Raw genomic sequence first — 18,578 nt, 5'->3', positions numbered from 1 at the left:
ATGAGTTGTTTCATTGTTTGCCTTACTTTATAGAATTATTTGCAGTTTACATCACATGTGCTATGATTCTGGCAATATTGTAACTTTTCGTATAAAGACAAATCACCTATTTACACTTTTTGTGAAGAGCTTGCATCACTCTTTTGCTACGTTTCTGTGGCATTCTTTGCAAGAATAACGTGTGTCTTGATGGTTGTGTATATTTACATCTACTAAATTCAGATTTTCACCATCCAAACAGATTTTGAGGAACAAATCAGGCTGGTAATTCAAGGGATAAGTGTTTACAATTTTACAAAGAGAGAAGCATATAATAGAAGAAGCAGAGTAATGCAAAAAGCACACTTCCTGCAGAATGCCCACATGAATTGAACAGGAAGTGTCGACTGATCCCTGGTTGTCCATGAGCCATTTCCTGCTACCGGTGGTCTTTTTGTAGTTGTGGGCTCTTAAGGGATTATGAATAAGTTAGTGGTCCCGGCGCCCTGGAGCAATATGCGATAACCTTTCCCAGAGTCAAGCCTACAGAATTCCCCCTTAATGTAGCAAAATTTCTGAAAGAGGCCAAATGTTATGTCTGCAAACAGAGGTGTTTTTATAGAGGGCTGCTAACCAGGGCCGTAGCACAGAGAACAGTTCCCTTTTACAAGGCTGCTTTGTGTAACAAAACCAGGCAGACTGTTAAATTGAATTTACGTATTTGTTTTTATGTCACTTGACGACACCATAGTTAAGACGTTAGTGATCTGTTTATGTGGGTGATGAAGGTATCTCTCGTGTTTTTCATAATCTGCACGCTGTCCCTGATGCATTTTTGAAAGTTGCTTTCAGGTTTGCGTATCGGCTGCCGTTGCATGTTTTGTCCGCTGGCGGCGGTGTGGAGGTGGTCTACCTGACCGTCTGTGTGTGTGTGTCTGTTGCAGTGCCCCTCCGTGCACCTGAGCTCAGCCTGACCAGCCGCAGCCCCACAGACATACAGGTGTCCTGGCAGCCCCTCACGGCCAAGCTGAGCCGCGGCCTTGTGTCCGCCTACCGGCTCTCCTACCGCACGGCCGCGGATGCCGCTGTGGTCTCCGTGGAGCTGCCGGGCCAGGCCATCCAGTATGTCGTGGAAGGCCTCCAACCAGACACCATCTACCTGCTGCGCATCGCGGCCGCCACACGGGTCGGCTGGGGCGAGCAGTCCACCTGGACCTCCCATCGGACGCCCAGGGCCTCCAGCGCTAAAGGTTTGTGAGCCGAAGCCCCAGAATTGTCAGAAAAATCACCCCATCGTGTCCCTCGCAGCATCAGACCTGAATTTGGCCAGGTCTGCTCCCGGTGTTTCAGATGCTGCCATGAGAACTCCCTTTGATAATGCTGATGGTACCGTTAAGACTTTTTGTGTGTTACTCTCTGACCTTTGACCTGCATTGTCAGGGTCGTTGGAATGGTGTCAGTCATGGGCTGTAAAGAGAAAGATCTGGCCCTCTGGATGGGAAGAATAGCACCATATGAGGCCTAAACCTATGGGGTGTTTGTGTGTGTGGAATTAGGGTTATGCCCATAGAAATGTATGGAGGGTCCCCCACAAAGATGTCCCTGCAACGTGTGTGTGTGTGTGGTGAGGGGGTGTTGAGCAGAGAGAAGAGCCCCTTGTCTGCCTGCCCCTTGTTATGTGAAGGTGAATTTCAGTGTGGTTTGAATGCCCCGCTAAGTCTCTGCATGTCTTTCTGCCAGACTGCTAAGCATGGTTTCTTTCCCTAATCCCATGTCCTGCCATCCTAGAATAAGGCTTAAAAGGTAGTGGGCTGCTTGGTAGAGTGTCTGATGGAACTCATTACCCAGTTTATTCCAGTACTATTCATCCAGAGATGAAATATTGTGGGTTGAATACTCTGGCTTGATCAGGTTGTGGACTCGTCACTGTTTGCCAATGGAGCTCTTCATCATTTTCAGGGTTACTCAGCGCTCCAGACCCGTTCTCCTGATCATGTACGTCTTACAGCAGTCTGCTTTTTCAACCCAGTTACAATTAATTATTTCTTATTAGGCAGCTTGTTCTGATTTGATTTTTTTTATTTGATACACAGCAATAAAATGTGAAAAAGCACCTATTTGAGCTGGTTGACCGCAATAATAAGTCTTCCTGACTTTTTTGAGCCTGTGCCGGTGAAATGGACGGCCTGCGCGGTTTGTAGCTACTGAGCAGAATGCGATGCAGCTGAATCGCGCTTTTTACCCGGTAATGCAAGCTGGCCAGTCACTAAAGAGCTGAGATGCGGATCATCATTAGATATTGGGTTTGTGGGGTTCCTTTTTTGCGGTCTTTTAATGACCCAAATAACGAGCTACTCTTGTAAACACAGTAATCGGGTTTTTAAAAACAAATGTAAACACCTTAATCGTGTTATTGCATGTAAATGTAGTCATAGGCAGCTAAAAAAAAATATCATGTATCTCATTTACTTCATAACTTGGGAAGCTGCATGTCCCTCCTGTCCTCTGTACGATTTGCAACGACCAAAAACCATATCTTGTTATTTTTAGGCAGAATAGCGATAAACGATATTTTTAATGCAGTGTGCTAAATGTTCAGTTCTTAATCAAAACCACATGTGAGATATAACAGCTGTATTAAAACAATGTGTGGTCAAAATGAAATGCAGATACAGGGCTTTCTTCCCTGTTTACAAATATACAACTGTTCAGTATAGACATTTTCTTTATTACAAGCAGAATTTTGCCCATATCTGTGTTGCAGGGCTTAAGTAAAGCAGCAGTGACATCATAGCATTTCACTCCACTATGTCCACCAACAGATTATTTTTTCTCCATTTATGGCACTGCTATCAAAACATAAGGTGAAAGATTTTCATAAACATCTAAATGCAAAACATGTTTCGCCAAAAGAAGTCTGACAAAGTGTGGTTAACATCTGGAAAGATCCTCATTTTACGATATTATACTTCAACAAATATTGCAAATTATGATATTGTTGCATGTAAGCAGTTTGACAAGATTCATTGTCTCCATCGAAATCCCCTTGAGATGCTGACTGAATGGTTTAATTTTAGCTGTGAATTCCAGGATTCTGTGCAGTGTCACAACTGCAGCACTCACATCACTTGCAACCAGGAAGGAATGCTATTGGTTCATAATCTTTAATAGAGCCCTAATTTTAACACATGATAAAAGTACATCGATATAAACGGTATTGTGTCATCCTATATCTTGTTTTGAAAATATATTGATCTACCATAACATTTGATATACCACCCAGTCCTAATGGTCCATCTCGTCCCCTGGAAACTTCTGTTGCACTGTGGCTCACTTCCATCATGCAGTGAGCAGATTCGCAGTGTTTTTTGTTCTGCATGTGTTTTCAGGATTTGCAGTGCGCCTTCATTGGCCACGCGTTTGCAAATGTATAGCATATGTGCTGTCATCTGATAGTGTCTAAAAAAATTCAGAAAGCGTGATTTCTTAACACGTCCATTAATGTGCTGAGCATTTGTAATTGTAGATCATGCGATGGGTCGTCAAAACCAGGTGCTTAAAAGCCACCCGACACTCGGGTCTTATCAGTTCTGCGTGTCGCTTTGATGAAATACCAATGAGAGTCGTGAGGCGGTGATACTAATGGAATTACGCCCTCCTCTCCCTTTATGGCGTGAGCTGGAGCAGAGTAAATAAACAGAAGACCCATTACAAGCGGCCCAGTGTTTAACCTTTAATCCGTGGTTGTCGTGCATACTTCTGACTTATGCTTGTGTTTGTGTGTTTTTCCTTTGTTTTACCCACAGTGCCTCTGGCTCCAGAGCTCCACCTGGAGCCCCTGAACTGCACGACCATCGTGGTGCACTGGCGTCCCTCCCCAGGAAACGCTGCCATGGTCCAAGGTTACCGCCTCTTCTACCATGAAGAGGGCCAGCCGGAGAGCGCCCCCATCCAGCTGCCGGGCAGCGACACACAGCGTCTCATCGGCGGCTTAGGTCAGTCTCCGGACCACTTGCTTCCTCATAGGCGTTCCCAGTTGCAGTTCTGGTATTGGTGCATGTTTCTGCAGCCCACAAGGAAAAGGACCTGTTGGTGCTACACAGGAAGTTGCTGCTGGTGTCCGAGTGTTGTGTCGGCTGCCTTGAGTGACGTGTGTGAGATGAGAACGTCTTCTCTGATAGGAGGCGAGGTTGGAAGGAGCCCAGAAAGGACACCTTGGAATGGCGGGGTTGACGTGTAATCCTTAAGCTCAGGTGTTTATTAGGAATCAGAAGCATTTCCAGCTACAGTGCGGCCCGTATGCCGGTAAAGATCTCTGTAATGGACTGTGGAATCCTGGTTAAGTTGCTGAACTTTAATGGTACACCTTGTTAATTGCTAGCATTAGAACAGTGGTTTTAACCAATGCTTTGGTTTTGCCAAGGCCTGGGTGATACCATGCTCAGGGTTAGCTCTCGTGGTGGACCAATCCACTGGTGCCATGCTAGGTGATGATTCTGCAAGAGACAAAGCCATTGGATTATTTACCACTGTAAGATTATTCTTGGACCCTATGGGCACATAGAGTGCTGTGTGCTATCGTGCGGCTCCTGAGAACACAGCCTGCTCGGGACTTGGGGTGCCAGTGGGGGAGGGAGAGGGCTGAGGTTCTCTGTGCTCCGGGAGGGGGGCAGGGAATCCCACGCCGGCAGCGTGGACAACTGACCATCTGTGGCTGGGGAAGGTCAACCAGGTGGCCGGCAGCTGACGTTTGAATCAAAGCCTCCGTGAGCTGGGATGGTGGAGGTGAGGACAAATTAGCGTCATAAATACAGTAAGTGTTACCATGCTGACAGGGAGGGACTCTCCCTTCTGGGCGACAAAGTTTTAAGCCATAGTTTGGAGTGCATATCAGCACATGCAGAATGGGGACAAATCTGTCATGTGGTGTCAGTATAAATGATTCAGCTCTAAGTGGCCTACATTTTTCTCCAAGGGGACCTGACACATGTCTCCCATACACATGGTTGTTGGTGCCTCCTTTTCATTTTCTACAATATGCTGTTCCTCTTTTTTTCTTTGGTTTCTGTCTGAGAAACATCTTGCCTTCACTGGCTTGTATCGGTTACACATTTGAAGCTACTCAAACGGGCCTCTGCAGTTTGGTTTTCCGTTTTATGGCCCAAGTCATGCATGATTGATAAACTAGGTGGCTAGGTGGGGGGGGGGGGATTGTATGCCTTCCCACTGGAAGCAAAAAGAGGGGCTGTTATTGTGAAGAAGATTTATGGTGTGTTTTATGACTGCAGTGGAGAGATTTGGACATCAAAGGCATTCATTGTGCTGAACCTCAGGGTGGCACAAAGAGTTTATTGGTGGGGAATGAGACGCCCCTCGGCCATGACAGCCGAGAAGTTCCTTCATCCTTTTTTCCCTACTGTACTTTACACCATATGAGATCTTGCCTGAGCCCTATTAGCACTGTTCAGCACAGCTTTCTAATGCATGTTCTGTCTGATGCATTGTGGGTAATCGCTTGGAGATGGTGAGCAATTATCTGGGCACTTTTCCCTACATTCTGATGTCTGTTTCCCTGGTCCCTCTTTGGATGGGGGGGGGGGGGTTGAGTTCAGGAGGCGCGGCTGAGGTGTGAACTGAAGGGCAGGAGAGCCGTCCCCTTAAGGTCCTCCCTGCAAGTGACACGGCAAGTTTGTGGGGGAAAAATATTTTCAATGCGCTTTCTAATATAGTGCCTTATTATTGGATATATTTCACCTTAGCCGTTATCGGGGCCACTTCAGGCAGTTATCACACGGTTGCTGCTCTATCAGAAATGAACCAATGGGAAACAGAAGCTCCACCCACAGTCGTTCCTTAAGCCAAATGGTTGGGGAGACCAGTAAGGACCAGCGTAAAGCACAGCAGGGCTTTCTCTGAGCCGTGACTTCACCAGGCCTTACAGTCCTGCGGAGCACTGCCTGGTTTTTTCTTGCCCGTAACTTTCATAGTGGGTTCACCTGTCTGTAAATTGATAGCAAGGCCGATTTGTTCTTTTTGTCTGGGCAGATCGATATTAGCTACATTTGTGTGGGGATTTAAAAAACATTAATTTTCATAAAAGTTCCAAACATGTCTGTTTTTGTGTGGTGGGGTAAGACTTGAGCAGTGGAACACTTAGTGAACAGCTTTCCTTCTTTAGTAATATTTTGTTCTGGGTGGGAGGTAACATTTATTGCCCCTTCTCAGCCCTTGCTTATAGTCTGGAGCCTGTTGGTGGGGCAGGAAAGAGATGTGCAGCCCAAACCGAATCCACACGCGGGCTGTAAAAATCAGCTGACCTGAAAAGCCCTGAGACTTTCTTTTCATGTGAGAGCTGCCCGTTTAATTTATGTAAGACATAAAAAAAGATTTTCCCAAGCAGGATGAGCTGTATATTTTCTTCCGTTAATAGAGAAGATGAACAGTAATGAGGTATATATATCGTAAATTATACTTTGGCTGTGGTTTTGTAGCTGTGGGTGATATTGAGGCTTTGCTGTCTGGTTTAACTTAAGGCGAAAAGCACTGATGAATTTGTCCTGTAGCATAAGGCAGCGGTTACCCCCCGACAACCAAAGAATCTTTTATCTGTGAGCGGAGCTGTTACCCCCGACAACCAAAGAATCTCTTATCTGTGAGTGGGGTTTGTGAGTTCGGATAGCACTGGGATAATACACATATTCCTCTGTTTATGTTTACCATGAACGACTATCAGTGCAGGCATGGCTGTTTGCAGACAGGAATCCTCGCGGGGAGTCCTGTCCCCTTCTCAGGTCTGCAGCAGTGCCCTCGGATCACCCCCGTACCTGGTCTGAAACGTCGCCATGTGGCTGGTCCTAAGAATCCAGAGTTTCCGAGTTGGCCGCGTAGAGTGAGGCTTTTTAAAATGACGACACTCTACAGCACTTTGAGTGGTGCGTATTGATCCGCACCCTTAAAAGCAGGAATTCCTGCCTGAACTATTGCTTCCGGTCCACCTCATTTGTGATCCCCTTTATGGAACTTTGTGTTTCCCCCATTAACTCCTTTTCCCTGACCCCCCTCCCTCCTCCCGCTCCCCCCACAACTGCTGCCAAACCTCTCATGGAGCAGGATTTAGCTTGCCCAGATTCCATGTCAAAGGTCAGGGCCCAGATGTCAGCCCCCAACCTTTCTGCTAGCCTCTGTTGTGCATAATTACTGCAGGCCATTGTGCTGTGGAGTTAGGCTGAGGGGGGTGGTGCGGGGGGGAGTGGGGGGTCCCTGGCCAATCCTGTGTTCAGCTGGACAGCGAGTCGGAACAAAAGCCCCAGGGACCATCAGGACACCGACAAGAGCAAGGTCCAAAATTGGGAAATAGCAATGTGGCCAACGTCCATTGAGTGGCTTTTTTATGGAGGATGTAAATTAAGTAACTCCTGAGACCAGATGAGAAGAAGCCCAGACCTGTTCCGTTTGGGGAGGGTGCAATCCCTGAATTCTCGCTCCACATCTCTGTCCTGTGACTTATTTGACTACATGGCTTTTCAGTCTGGGGCAATGCTAAATGTTCTAGGTCTCATTAATATGCAGACAAATGGTAACGTTTGCTGGATTGTGTTGCATTGTGGGATACTGTTATTTAGGCTGGCCAGTTGATTACTTTACCTTGCCCTTAGCAGTGCAAACGGCTCATTTTGGGGAAGAGAAGATCCTGGAAGGAGGAGAGGAGCCCCAAGCTCGTGTTCCACACCCCTGACCTCAGATTCTTTCTGAGTTTTATCTGACTCTGACCTCCTGGCCTCAGTCTGGCTCCATGAAGCTCCTCAGGCCTCGAATCCCAGCAGCTGAAACCTCCTGCGACCCCCCTGCCCCCACCGCCCTCCGCCACCCAACCCCCTCCACACAGCTCTCAGCCTCGGAGAGATGGGAAAAACTTTTACAAAACCAGGCTTGATTTTTAAGTGTTCGTGATGAGAGGCAGAGAGGAAATGGTTCTCAGTAAAGATGTGATCTTGTTTTTTTACCATTAAAAGTTTAGATTAAAAGTTTAGATTTTCTTCTTGCACAAGGCCTAGAAGGATGAACTGCTGTGGTAACTTTTAAGAGGATGGGTACTGTGGTTAGTGTGTCTTTACTGATTTATAACTAGATACTGATAAAAATAATTATCCTGATTAAAGAGAAAATGGATGTGATGTTTTTTTTATGTCAGTTGTGCTTAAAGTGGGTAGAGCACATCTAAGAATAGATTCTTTTGCATTTTTTGCATTCAGTATTTTTCTTCGGTAGTCATCAGACATCAAGATGTGAAAATTATGTTTTCGTCATACTTGGTCCACATGTTCAGCACTGATGATGCCATGTGTTGGATCTGTTGTGTCAGAGGGCACCACCTAGTGGTCATGTTTTGTAGTCCCTGGACATTGCCTACTGGGTTTGCAAATGAGTTTTTGGTAACTACAGTCACGTAAATGCAAGGATGCCCGTAATCTGCCATTCCATAATTAAAAACTACAGAAGTGGCAAACGTCTGAACCTCATTTGCGCGAGGCCATCATTCTGTCACTCTGGGGAAGTCCTGAAGGGATTAAACAGCCTTTTAGTGTTCTTTAAAAATAGGGGGATTCTCAGTCTCGGGGGGGTTATTAATGTTCCGAACCGGAAACGCCAAAGCAACAGAGAAGACTGTAAAGTCTGTGAAGATGTTAAGATGGCTTTTCGTGGCAAAAGCAGGCATTCTGACATATCTGCGGTATTCTGGGCTGAATGGGGTGCTGTCCGCAGGAGATGGAAAGCATCTGCTGCTGCTGCTTTTGTTCTCGTGGGGTCTTTGAGGCCAGAGACTCCGGCCATGCTGCGGACCTCATCCATTTTTCTCAGCGGGCCCCGTTGACCTGGCGTGACCCCAACTGCCCTGGCCCTGAAAGGGAGGCGGCCATTGGCCAGCAGACGGACGGCCTCACGGGGGGGTGCGAGGGGGTAGGGCGGGCGTCCCCTTCAGTCTGACGGAAAGGCTGCATGACAGAGCAGTGTGAAGGGGGGTGGGGCACCGGCCAGGTGTCGGTGCTCCGGAGCTCACCGTATGTCAGGCTGTGCCTTTAAACATGGGCTGGGCCTGGGGGGGGTCACACTTCATTTGGTGCCCCACGATGGTCCTGGGGGAGCATTCCAGTCTTCCTAACTATGGCGGAAGCGGCCTTTTCATTCGCCCAACCGATCGCAGTAGAGCGTGAGAGGCATGGTCAGCGTTCCCAGGGAAACGCCACGTTTAGTTTGATGGAAGTCTGATGTCTCCGTCTTCCTGTCCAGACCCCAGGCGAAAGTACCACGTGAAGCTCCTGGCCCACAGCTCCATGGGAGAAGGCTACCAGGCGGACCGGACTGTCAGCACCCCCGGATGTGTCTGTAAGTTCACAGTGTGGATGCTGTTCAGCCAATTGGCTACTTTAATATTAGTCTAAATACTAGAACGCGTGGCTATAGGTGGAAATTAGCAGGAAAACATTTTAAAATGTATTTGAGAAAGCACTTTTTTACACAGCGTGTAGTCAGAGTATGGAATAGTCTTCCTGCTGGTGTAGTGCAAGCAAGAACCCTGGGTTCATTTAAATCAGAGCTAGATAAGACTTTAACAACTCTGAGCTATTAGTTAAGTTCTCCCCAAACTAGCTTGATGGGCCAAATGGCCTCCTCTCGTCTGTAAATTTCTTATGTTCTTATTGTTCTTGTGGTTCTGAAAAATAGGTTTATTGGAATTTCAATGTTATATGACTAGAAAATTCTAATTAGACAGCATGTATGTTGTTAGTATTGACTTTGAGTGACAGATGTCGAGTACGTTGTGTGTAGTGTCCTTTTATTGATGCACGTTTACCTGAGCGCTGACGCCATGCTCTAATGCTCTACCAGCGGTGAGGGATCGCTTGGTGCCCCCTCCGCCGCCCCCCCACCACATATACGCCCAGACCAACAGCTCCACCTCGGTGCACCTGCGCTGGGGCCGCCCCGCCTTCACCACGGCCCAGGCTGTCAACTACACCGTGCGCTGCAATCCAGTGGGCCTCCAGAACGCATCGCTGGTGCTGTACCTGCAGACGTGAGTGCTCTGCGTCTGGCCCCTCCCACACCAAGCCCCCTCTGCGCCATTGGCTGCAGGCTCTTCAGTGCAAAAATGCTCCTTTCATTTTCATGCAGCGGCAATCAGAGTCTGCAGGTGTCGGACCTCGAGCCTAACACGCGGTACGAGTTTGCTGTACGCCTGCATGTTGACCAGCTCTCTAGCCCCTGGAGTCCTGTTGTTTACCAAACCACTCTTCCTAGTGGTAAGCCAAACACGCTTTGTTGTTACCATCCATCCATCCTGTTTATCCCAATCAGGGTTGCCTTGGTAACATAACATCCAGTCATCTTCCTGAGTGCAATGCTTCTCCATTCCAGTCCCCATCCAGCCTCCGTCTGCGCTGAAGGCCACCCTGATTGAAGACGGCATGGCGCTGGTGTCCTGGAAGCTGCCGGAGGAGCGCAATGTGGTCGTGACGCGTTACACCATCCTGTACGCCTCGCGCAAGGCCTGGGTCGCCGGCGAATGGCAGGTGCTTCACAAGGAAGGTGAGAAGCCACGCCTCCACCTGCTTGGCTCCACCCTCATGCCAGGGAGCCATAACGGCCTGGCTCTTATCCATGGCCCAGTTTCCATTGGAAATCAATATCTCATTTCATCCTGTAATCCCTTTGTATATCATTGGTCTATACCGATTTCTGTTTCGAACTAGATAATGACTCCAAGTTGCTTTATCAATGAATAGATAGAAGCACGTTTGACAGAATGTTTTATTTTCAAAACCACTTAAAATGATCTGTGTGACACATGCTTTATCAGAACATATAGCGAGTTAAAGTCATGGATGAAGTGGTGACCTTATGGGCAGGAGACAACAAGGAGGGTTGGGGTCAAGCCCCTGCCCATCTCAAACCACAGGGGTGCTGTGGGTTCAGAGCTTCAAGTGTAATCGATTGCAGATGGCTCCCGGAAATGCGATGCGTGCACTGTTTGCGTCTAGCCACCGGGGGGAGGCTCAAAAATGAAGCCGTTCACCCCCCTGCCCCCATCCGCTCTAAATCATGACTGATGCCCAGACAGTTACTGCTGTGGTGTTATGTGGGCAAACGGCAGCAGGACTTGACGTTTTTGTGGCTCGTTCTTTGGCTGTTTTCTCCTGCAGGCCCTTCAGATGCCTGAGGTTTTTATGGATTTTTTTTCATCCTCCTCAGTGTATCATAAATACTTTTGTTCATGGGAAAAAGGAGTGGAGGATCCAGGGGGAAACATTCAGGAACCATGTTTGGCCACTAAACATACCTCTCATTAGAGTCTTGTCCCAAACACATAGCTGTCCGTTATGCTAAGTTCACACTGCATGACTTTTAAAGTCGTGAGATCGCTGTACTGTTCACACTACGGCAGTCGTTCTCTTGCAATTGTGAAACTTGAAGTCGAGGTTTACACACTACATGACTGATCAGTGACAGGGGTCACACACAACAAGATTTTTAACGAGGAGGAATTCCCAACGAGTCTGTATGGTCTCCAGACTCTGTTGTCACGAAAACACTGAAAAGAAATGACAGGGAAATGACAATTCTTTGATTAGTGTCAACATACTACAAATTATTAAAACAATTTATTCAAATGACAGTATATGATCTACATTTACAGTCGAGTGGTAAATTAGCCCTTGTATAGACAGGACTTTAAGGAAGCACTGCTGCATACCTCGGCTCTTTAGTGTACTGCATGCATACGCTAGTGGCAAAAATTGTGTAAACACCCAGCATTTTTGGCACCGCTTTAAAAATCACTACACAAATATTGGCAGTAATGTTTATAAACAAATAATGTTACAAATATCATACATTGGACAACTAAGAAGTCGCTGGAGCAGTTGAATTAAGTTCTGCAATCTCTAAAAATTGGACGTGTTGCCACAATTTTGGCCACTGCGTACATCTACACTGATTTATCTCCTTTTGCTGACGATCTCCAAAAACTGCCAGCAAACATGGTTAGAAAACATGGTTCTTTCTTGCAGGGAGTACCACCATGGCACTGCTAGAGAATCTTGAGCCTGGGAACATCTACCTGGTGAAAATTTCTGCGTCTAATCAGATGGGAGAAGGACCCTTTTCCACCGCCGTGGAGCTGCCGGTGCTCCCTGGAGGTTCCTCGTTGGGTTACAACTCGAAGCGCCTTGACGGCTCAACAGAAGCTGAAGGTCCGGGCAGCGTTTCCTCACTCGATGTTCACGTTTGCAGTTTTCCGAATTCCGTTCTCTCTTAGGCTGTCATGTTTACTGGCCTTGTTAATGGGTTTTGCATATGCTTAAAACTTGCAGAGTTCTCCAATGGCTTCTACCAGCTGGATGAGAAATCCATGACTGGCATCATTGTGGGAGTGTCTATCGCACTGGCCTGCATCATCATTTGTGTCTTGATCCTTGTCTATAGAGGCAAAGCAAGGTACGATACCTGTGTTTGCAGAAACAGGAGTTTTGTCTATGTTCACAGAAGGTTATGTAGACTTACATGTTCTAGCACAGATTTTAGGATTGGGAGAGCTAGAAAAACAAAACAATTGTCATTTGTATATAACCAATTTAATTTCCTGTCCATTTATTATAATTATTGCTAATTATTTCTTCTGGCTTTTCACAGAAACCCGTCAGCTACTAAGATAGTTAGACAAAGGAACAATCAGGCTCAGCATGGGACGTCCCCTCTGGCCCACGATCAGCAGGCGCAGAACGTCGAGGCCCCCACTCCGGTGACAGGCAGACATTTTATGGATGCAAAGGTACTGCGTTGATGGGTGAAAGTGTTACGTTTAGGATGTGCTTCATAAATGAACACATACAGATGCAAGCTTTTGTGTTGTGTTTTAGGGTGGGTCAGATCTAATAATCAATAGTTCCGGCCCGGTCAACCCCAAAAGCCAAAGTAAGAAGAAGTGGCTGTTCTTTGGTATGGAGGGGAAGCTGAACATCGGGAGAGAGCAGGTAAGGCAGAAAGGCTGCGGGGGGGGGGGGGGGGGGGGGGGCGTTGTGATGTCATTTGGCGCCGGTATCCATTTTTATACCAGTGAGAAGCCAACACCTTTTAGTGCCGTACTTTTGTACTTTCTTGAAGTACCATAAGTATGTAACCTGGTGCGGTGGAAAAGCACCCTTAGTGTTTAGCCAGCAGTCAAACCTAATTATGAGTTTTCGAACACCCATTTCCCTGTCATGGGCTAAGATAAATTTAGAGTGCGCCTCTTAAATTCATTAGTTACAGTAAAAGCTCAGGTTGTCCGTTTAATCAAATCTCACACAAAGGAAGCACCTTTACTGTGGGGCTTTGAACCAGGACCTTTTGGATCTTTTTGGTCTTCTTGGCTATGATCTTAACCATCATGGAGGGATGTCCCAACCCACTTCTTTGGTACCCCAATCTGATCCGATCAGTATTTATATTTGTCGAATCCAATCCAGTCTTTTAATAAATGTGTAAAATTTCATGCAGATACAGTAGGCGTCTGCATTATTCAAAAAAGGGGATAGAAGTAATCCAGCAAACTATAGGCCAATCAGTTTAACTAGCATTACTGGAAAAATAATGGAAGCTATAATCCAAGTGAAAATGGTAGATTACCTGGATGCAAATAACATTCTGAGGGATAGCCAACATGGATTTAGGAGAGGTAGGTCCTGTTTAACGAATCTACTTAAAGTTCTTTGAGGAAGCTACAAGTGAAATTGATCACAAAAAGGCCTACGATGTGATCTGTTTAGATTTCCAGAAGGCCTTTGATGTTGTCCCCCACAAACGGCTCTTGCTAAAGCTCAAATCTGCTGGGATTTTAGGAACTGTGGCAGCTTGGATCGAAAACTGGTTAACTGACAGGAAGCAGCGAGTAGTTATTAGAGGCACAATGTCACAGTGGGCCTGCGTTCATAGAGGGGTACTGCAGGGTTCAATTGTAGGACCACTATTGTTCCTAATTTACATTAATGATATTGACACCAATACATACAATAAACTAGTTAAATTTGCAGATGACACCAAGGTGGGTGGTGTAGCGGATACTGATCTAGCAACAGAGAGGCTACAACGGGATCTGGATTTAATTAGTGACTGGGCTGATACTTGGCAGATGAAATTTAACACAGATAAATGTAAGGTAATCCATGTAGGGAGCAGAAATGTAAAGTACAGATATTTTATGGGTTCCACTGAAATAAAGGTAGCTGATTTGTGTATGTTGATGCTTCCATGTCCCACTCTCGCCAGTGTGGGGAAGCAATAAAAAAGGCCAGTAGAATGTTGGGTTATATCTCTAGGTGTGTGGAGTTTAAGTCAAGGGAGGTGATGTTACATTTATATAATTCCTTGGTAAGACCCCACCTAGAATATTGTGTGCAGGTTTGGTCACCATACCTTAAGAAGGACATTGCTGCCTTAGAAAAGGTGCAACGGAGGGCTACGAGAATGATTCCTGGTCTTAGAGGAATGTCTTATGAGGAGAGGTTAGCTGAGCTGAATCTGTTTAGCCTTGAGCAAAGGAGACTAAGGGGGGACATGATCCAGGTCTATAAGATTCTAACGGGTCTGGATGCTGTTCAGCCAAATGGCTATTTCAATATTAGTTTAAATACTAGAACTCGTGGCCATAAGTGGAAATTAGTGGGAGAACATTTTAAAACAAATTTGAGGAAGCACTTCTTTACACAGCGTGTACTTAGAGTATGGAATAGTCTTCCTGCTAGTGTAGCGGAAGCTAAAACCCTGGGTTCCTTTAAATCAGAGCTAGATAAGATTTTAACAACTATGTGCTATTAGTTAAGTTCTCCCCAAACGAGCTTGATGGGCCGAATGGCCCCCTCTCGTTTGTAAATTTCTTATGTTCTTCGTTTGATAAGCCTCGCCATTTTGCAGTATTCCTTTTATGTGGTTTCTCCAAGTACCTAATTATACTACTTGTTGTCTTCCACGAGGCCCTGTTGCTGCCTCCTATGAAACAATGGCAGCGCAAACACTGCAGGTAGCTGTTGGGCTGCTTCGAGTTTTCAATTTAAAGAATTTCCCAAAGGCTGACATCTCAGTAGTTTGTAGTTTCAGGCCAAGTGCCTCAGGCTTACTGCAGCGGGCGCTGGAACCTTACAGTCTGCACAATTGACGTACTCTGGACGTTACTAATTATGGTGTCTTGTACCTCATCTAGGTCCAAAGGAGAATGTGCTCCTATCAGCCAGGCATGACTATCCTCAGGTACAATGAAGAGGCTCCCTCTTCACCTCACCCGGAATCCCCGCTCCAGGTCCTTCTGAGATCCCCACGGGACACCGAGGGCTCCCAAAACAGCGAAGGAAGCCACGAGACGGGCGACTCGGGGCGCTACTCGCACGACGAAACTGAGATGACCAACCTGTCCTCGAGCTCTCAGCCGTCGCCCTTGGGTGTGGAGCTTGGAGGAGACATGGAGGAGGGTCAGGCCTCCGGGGGGGAGCCGACGCACCTGGTGGTGGAGATGGGGTGCTCTGTGGAGGCCGTCAACCTTCCTCGAGGCAGGACCCCTGATTCCCCCCAGTCGCTCCCTCTATAGGGGTTGGAAAACCCCAGACCCCCCCCCCAACCCACCTAACCCCACTACTGCTCTGAAGGACTGTGAGCAGGAGAGCGGGAATGAAAGATCCATGGAAGAATGTTGTTTTTTCTCAAGATTTTATTCAGGGTCTTTTTTGTGAATGTGTTTTTTTTATTTTTGCATTATTCTTTATTTTAAATGTGTGTCTGTTCAAGAAAATCTCACCCACCGTGAATGTTTCCAAAGATTGTCAAAAATGTGAACTGGGACTGTCACATTTCTGACTTATATTTAAGAGAGTGTATCACTGGAGCTGAGGGGGTGGCCGGCCAGTCTTAGCTTATTATCTACCTCAGTTTGCCTCACGGTAAACTCCAAAAATGTATTATTTAACTACTTTCATGAATTATGTAAACTGGGTATTTCATTTCCATAGCAAGAGGTTCAAACTTATAGCAATACTTTGTGTTTGTCAGAGTCTGTTTGTCTGTCTTTGGTTCTGAAGTAAGTTATTGTAAGGAAACAGCACTTTACTTAAAGCCTGGGATTTCTTGCCTTCACTACAGATACAAGGACATCCAAAGTTAGGGAAAAAAACACGTAGTGACACTTGGTATGCACCAACATGGCTGCTTGTAAAATTGTAGTTACCGTATGCACTTCTGAACATTGTACTCATAGATAACTAATTGTCTTGAGGATTGGCAGCTCTCTTTGCTCTGTGGCAGACTTGTCTCTGAATAATTAATACAGGGCAAAGTCATTTGTGGAGTTAAAACCCCTTATGACTGTTTTTGCCATATGCAATGATTCATATAGACATTTCAATGTGGAGATACATTGGCTTCTGTTTCATGAAGCATTATGTGACGACATTTCGTCTGCAGAAGAACCTAGGCATATAATTTGAATGTTTGTTCATGTTATATTAATGCTGTTGACCTTACAATTTCTGTTTATACTACCTCCTATAAGGCATTGTTTCAGCGTTCTTTTCCTTAACTCAGGGAACAAGGTTTAGTATGTTTTAATAGTCGCGTGTTGCTCGTTGGCACATGATTAACTCACAGGGTATATTGTTACATTTAGTTTGTTGTAGGGTTTTAGTTGCTATAGATCTATATAAATGTGTCTGTAGAATTTAGTACCAGTAATGGTTCATGGCCTCAGGATGACTTGGCTGCAGTATTTTTTCAGTTGCATGTAGAACCTTTTCTGTAGAGATTTCTTCTGTGCCAGTTTTTAATTTGTGGGTTTGTTTTGTGAAATTCCTTAGTGAAGGGACATAAGAATTAACCAAAAAAAAAATGTTTGTGCTGTTATGCACAGTACAACAAACTTTTAAAAGCTTTAAAAATGGCCTTATTGCTGAAAAAGGTCCTCCAGATGTCAGGGATGGAATAAGTCGTGAATACCAAAGTCATTTAACTGTGTGGACCTTTTTAAGACATGGGAGAGGAAGATAGGTAGAGAGAGTGTTGAAGAACCAATGAAATGAACTATTCACCAAAAAAACCCTTTAATCTTCAAAGATATATTTTTGCTGGCTGCTTTGTACTACTGAGTACAAATGTTTAGTTTCGTAGTTAACTTTCAGCTTGTGATTTTTTTTGAGTTGTAGAAATTTTAGCTTGTACACAGTGGTAATCGACGCTTTTCCCCAAAGAATTGTTTGCCTCCTCGGTTGATTTCGGTTGACTGTACTGGTCCTGAGGATAAAGTGGTGGATCAGAGATGGTCAGTGCAGCTTTCCACAGTGGACATGCTGTATATAGAGTAGAAAAACGCCTTCTCAAACTCAAGTTCCCTTTCCTCTGTGCATAACATTGAGGGATATGGGGGGTTCAATCTCATGGGAAAGTTCTTATGATGTTCATCGTCTAAATATTATCCAACAATCTAAGTACTGCTAGATCAAGATTTAGCTACAGTACTTCCCAAGATGATGTTACGATAATATTTTTGATGATGAGACTCTAAGGATTGGGCGTTGAAGTAACACAATCATTTTTGTTTTATTTGGAGTGCAAAGAATATATACCAAAGATTTTTCGGTTACCATTGCAAATCACCTAGAAAGCAACATGCTCCTATCTTTGCATGATGTTTAAATGTTTTTTTCCCTTGTTTGTTTTTATCCCTAATATCAGGTGTCTTTAAAACCACAAGCCAAGATGGAAGTGGTTCACCGTCAGTGCTTTTAAAACATTTATTTGTAAAACATTTATGCAAACAGAAGCAGATATTTCTATAATGGTATTTTTTATCATTTCTCACTGGAGGAGAAATGCATTTTACTCTATTACATTAAAGGGGCAAAATATACACCCCAGTGTTCAGGAAAAAAAGCAGTGACTGAATTTAGGTTTTGCCTTGAGATGCCTAAAATATTTTTTAAAGTGCAACTGTCTTTTAAAATGTTGTATAGGAGCATTAACTTGGGAAGCTGTTACTCTGTCATTATCATGTGATCTGGGTCTTTCTGTCCCCCCTTGTGTAATTTGAACATCTTGTTACCATTCAGTGACTGGAATCCAGCTCTGAAATAGTTTCAAAAAATTGTAATTTTTATTCAGGCAATTTCCAAGTAACCTCTCAACTTGAGACTCTGCAGGCCTAGCAAAGATACTCCTTTGCTTTTATTCTTGCTGTGAAATTAAAATTTCCTGCAACATTTCAAACCATGAAATAAATGTAAAGGATTACCTCTGCTACAGTTGTAGAGTTCTTATAATGAATGTCCAAGAATGTATTGTGAGTGTTTGCAGCAAGATCCCAGCTCTGGGTTTCACAGAGCATTGAGGGATCGAACACTCCAACAGCTGGTGTTATACAGGAGACGGACCTGTTAGGACCTTATCCTGTGCAATTTTTCAGCATTATTACGAATATTCAGTTACGTTAAGCTTGTTCTTTTCTGAATGTGAAAGGGACTGGGCTGGAGGCCCGGCCAGGCGATGCATGGCTGCCGCCGGACGTTCAGCACCGACCCGGCCGTTGT

At 45.3% G+C, this 18,578-nt stretch overlaps 1 protein-coding gene across 1 annotated transcript in view; it reads left to right on the top strand.

Moving 5' to 3' along the window:
• Nucleotides 1–15,625, top strand: part of prtga (protogenin homolog a (Gallus gallus)) — a 32,303-nt gene extending 16,678 nt beyond the window's left edge. Inside the window, exons 9-19 of the mRNA XM_023813827.2 lie at nt 924–1,229; nt 3,786–3,974; nt 9,268–9,363; nt 9,868–10,054; nt 10,153–10,280; nt 10,396–10,566; nt 12,048–12,230; nt 12,351–12,474; nt 12,670–12,808; nt 12,897–13,010; nt 15,215–15,625. Of these exons, the coding sequence (XP_023669595.2) occupies nt 924–1,229; nt 3,786–3,974; nt 9,268–9,363; nt 9,868–10,054; nt 10,153–10,280; nt 10,396–10,566; nt 12,048–12,230; nt 12,351–12,474; nt 12,670–12,808; nt 12,897–13,010; nt 15,215–15,595 (2,018 nt within the window). The 3' untranslated portion in view covers nt 15,596–15,625. The remainder of the gene's footprint in view (nt 1–923; nt 1,230–3,785; nt 3,975–9,267; nt 9,364–9,867; nt 10,055–10,152; nt 10,281–10,395; nt 10,567–12,047; nt 12,231–12,350; nt 12,475–12,669; nt 12,809–12,896; nt 13,011–15,214) is intronic.
• Nucleotides 15,626–18,578: the final 2,953 nt, after the last annotated feature.

This window comes from Paramormyrops kingsleyae, chromosome 11 (genome assembly GCF_048594095.1).
Source record: "Paramormyrops kingsleyae isolate MSU_618 chromosome 11, PKINGS_0.4, whole genome shotgun sequence".
NCBI lineage: Eukaryota > Metazoa > Chordata > Actinopteri > Osteoglossiformes > Mormyridae > Paramormyrops > Paramormyrops kingsleyae.
This window is presented reverse-complemented; position numbering and strand designations above follow the sequence as displayed.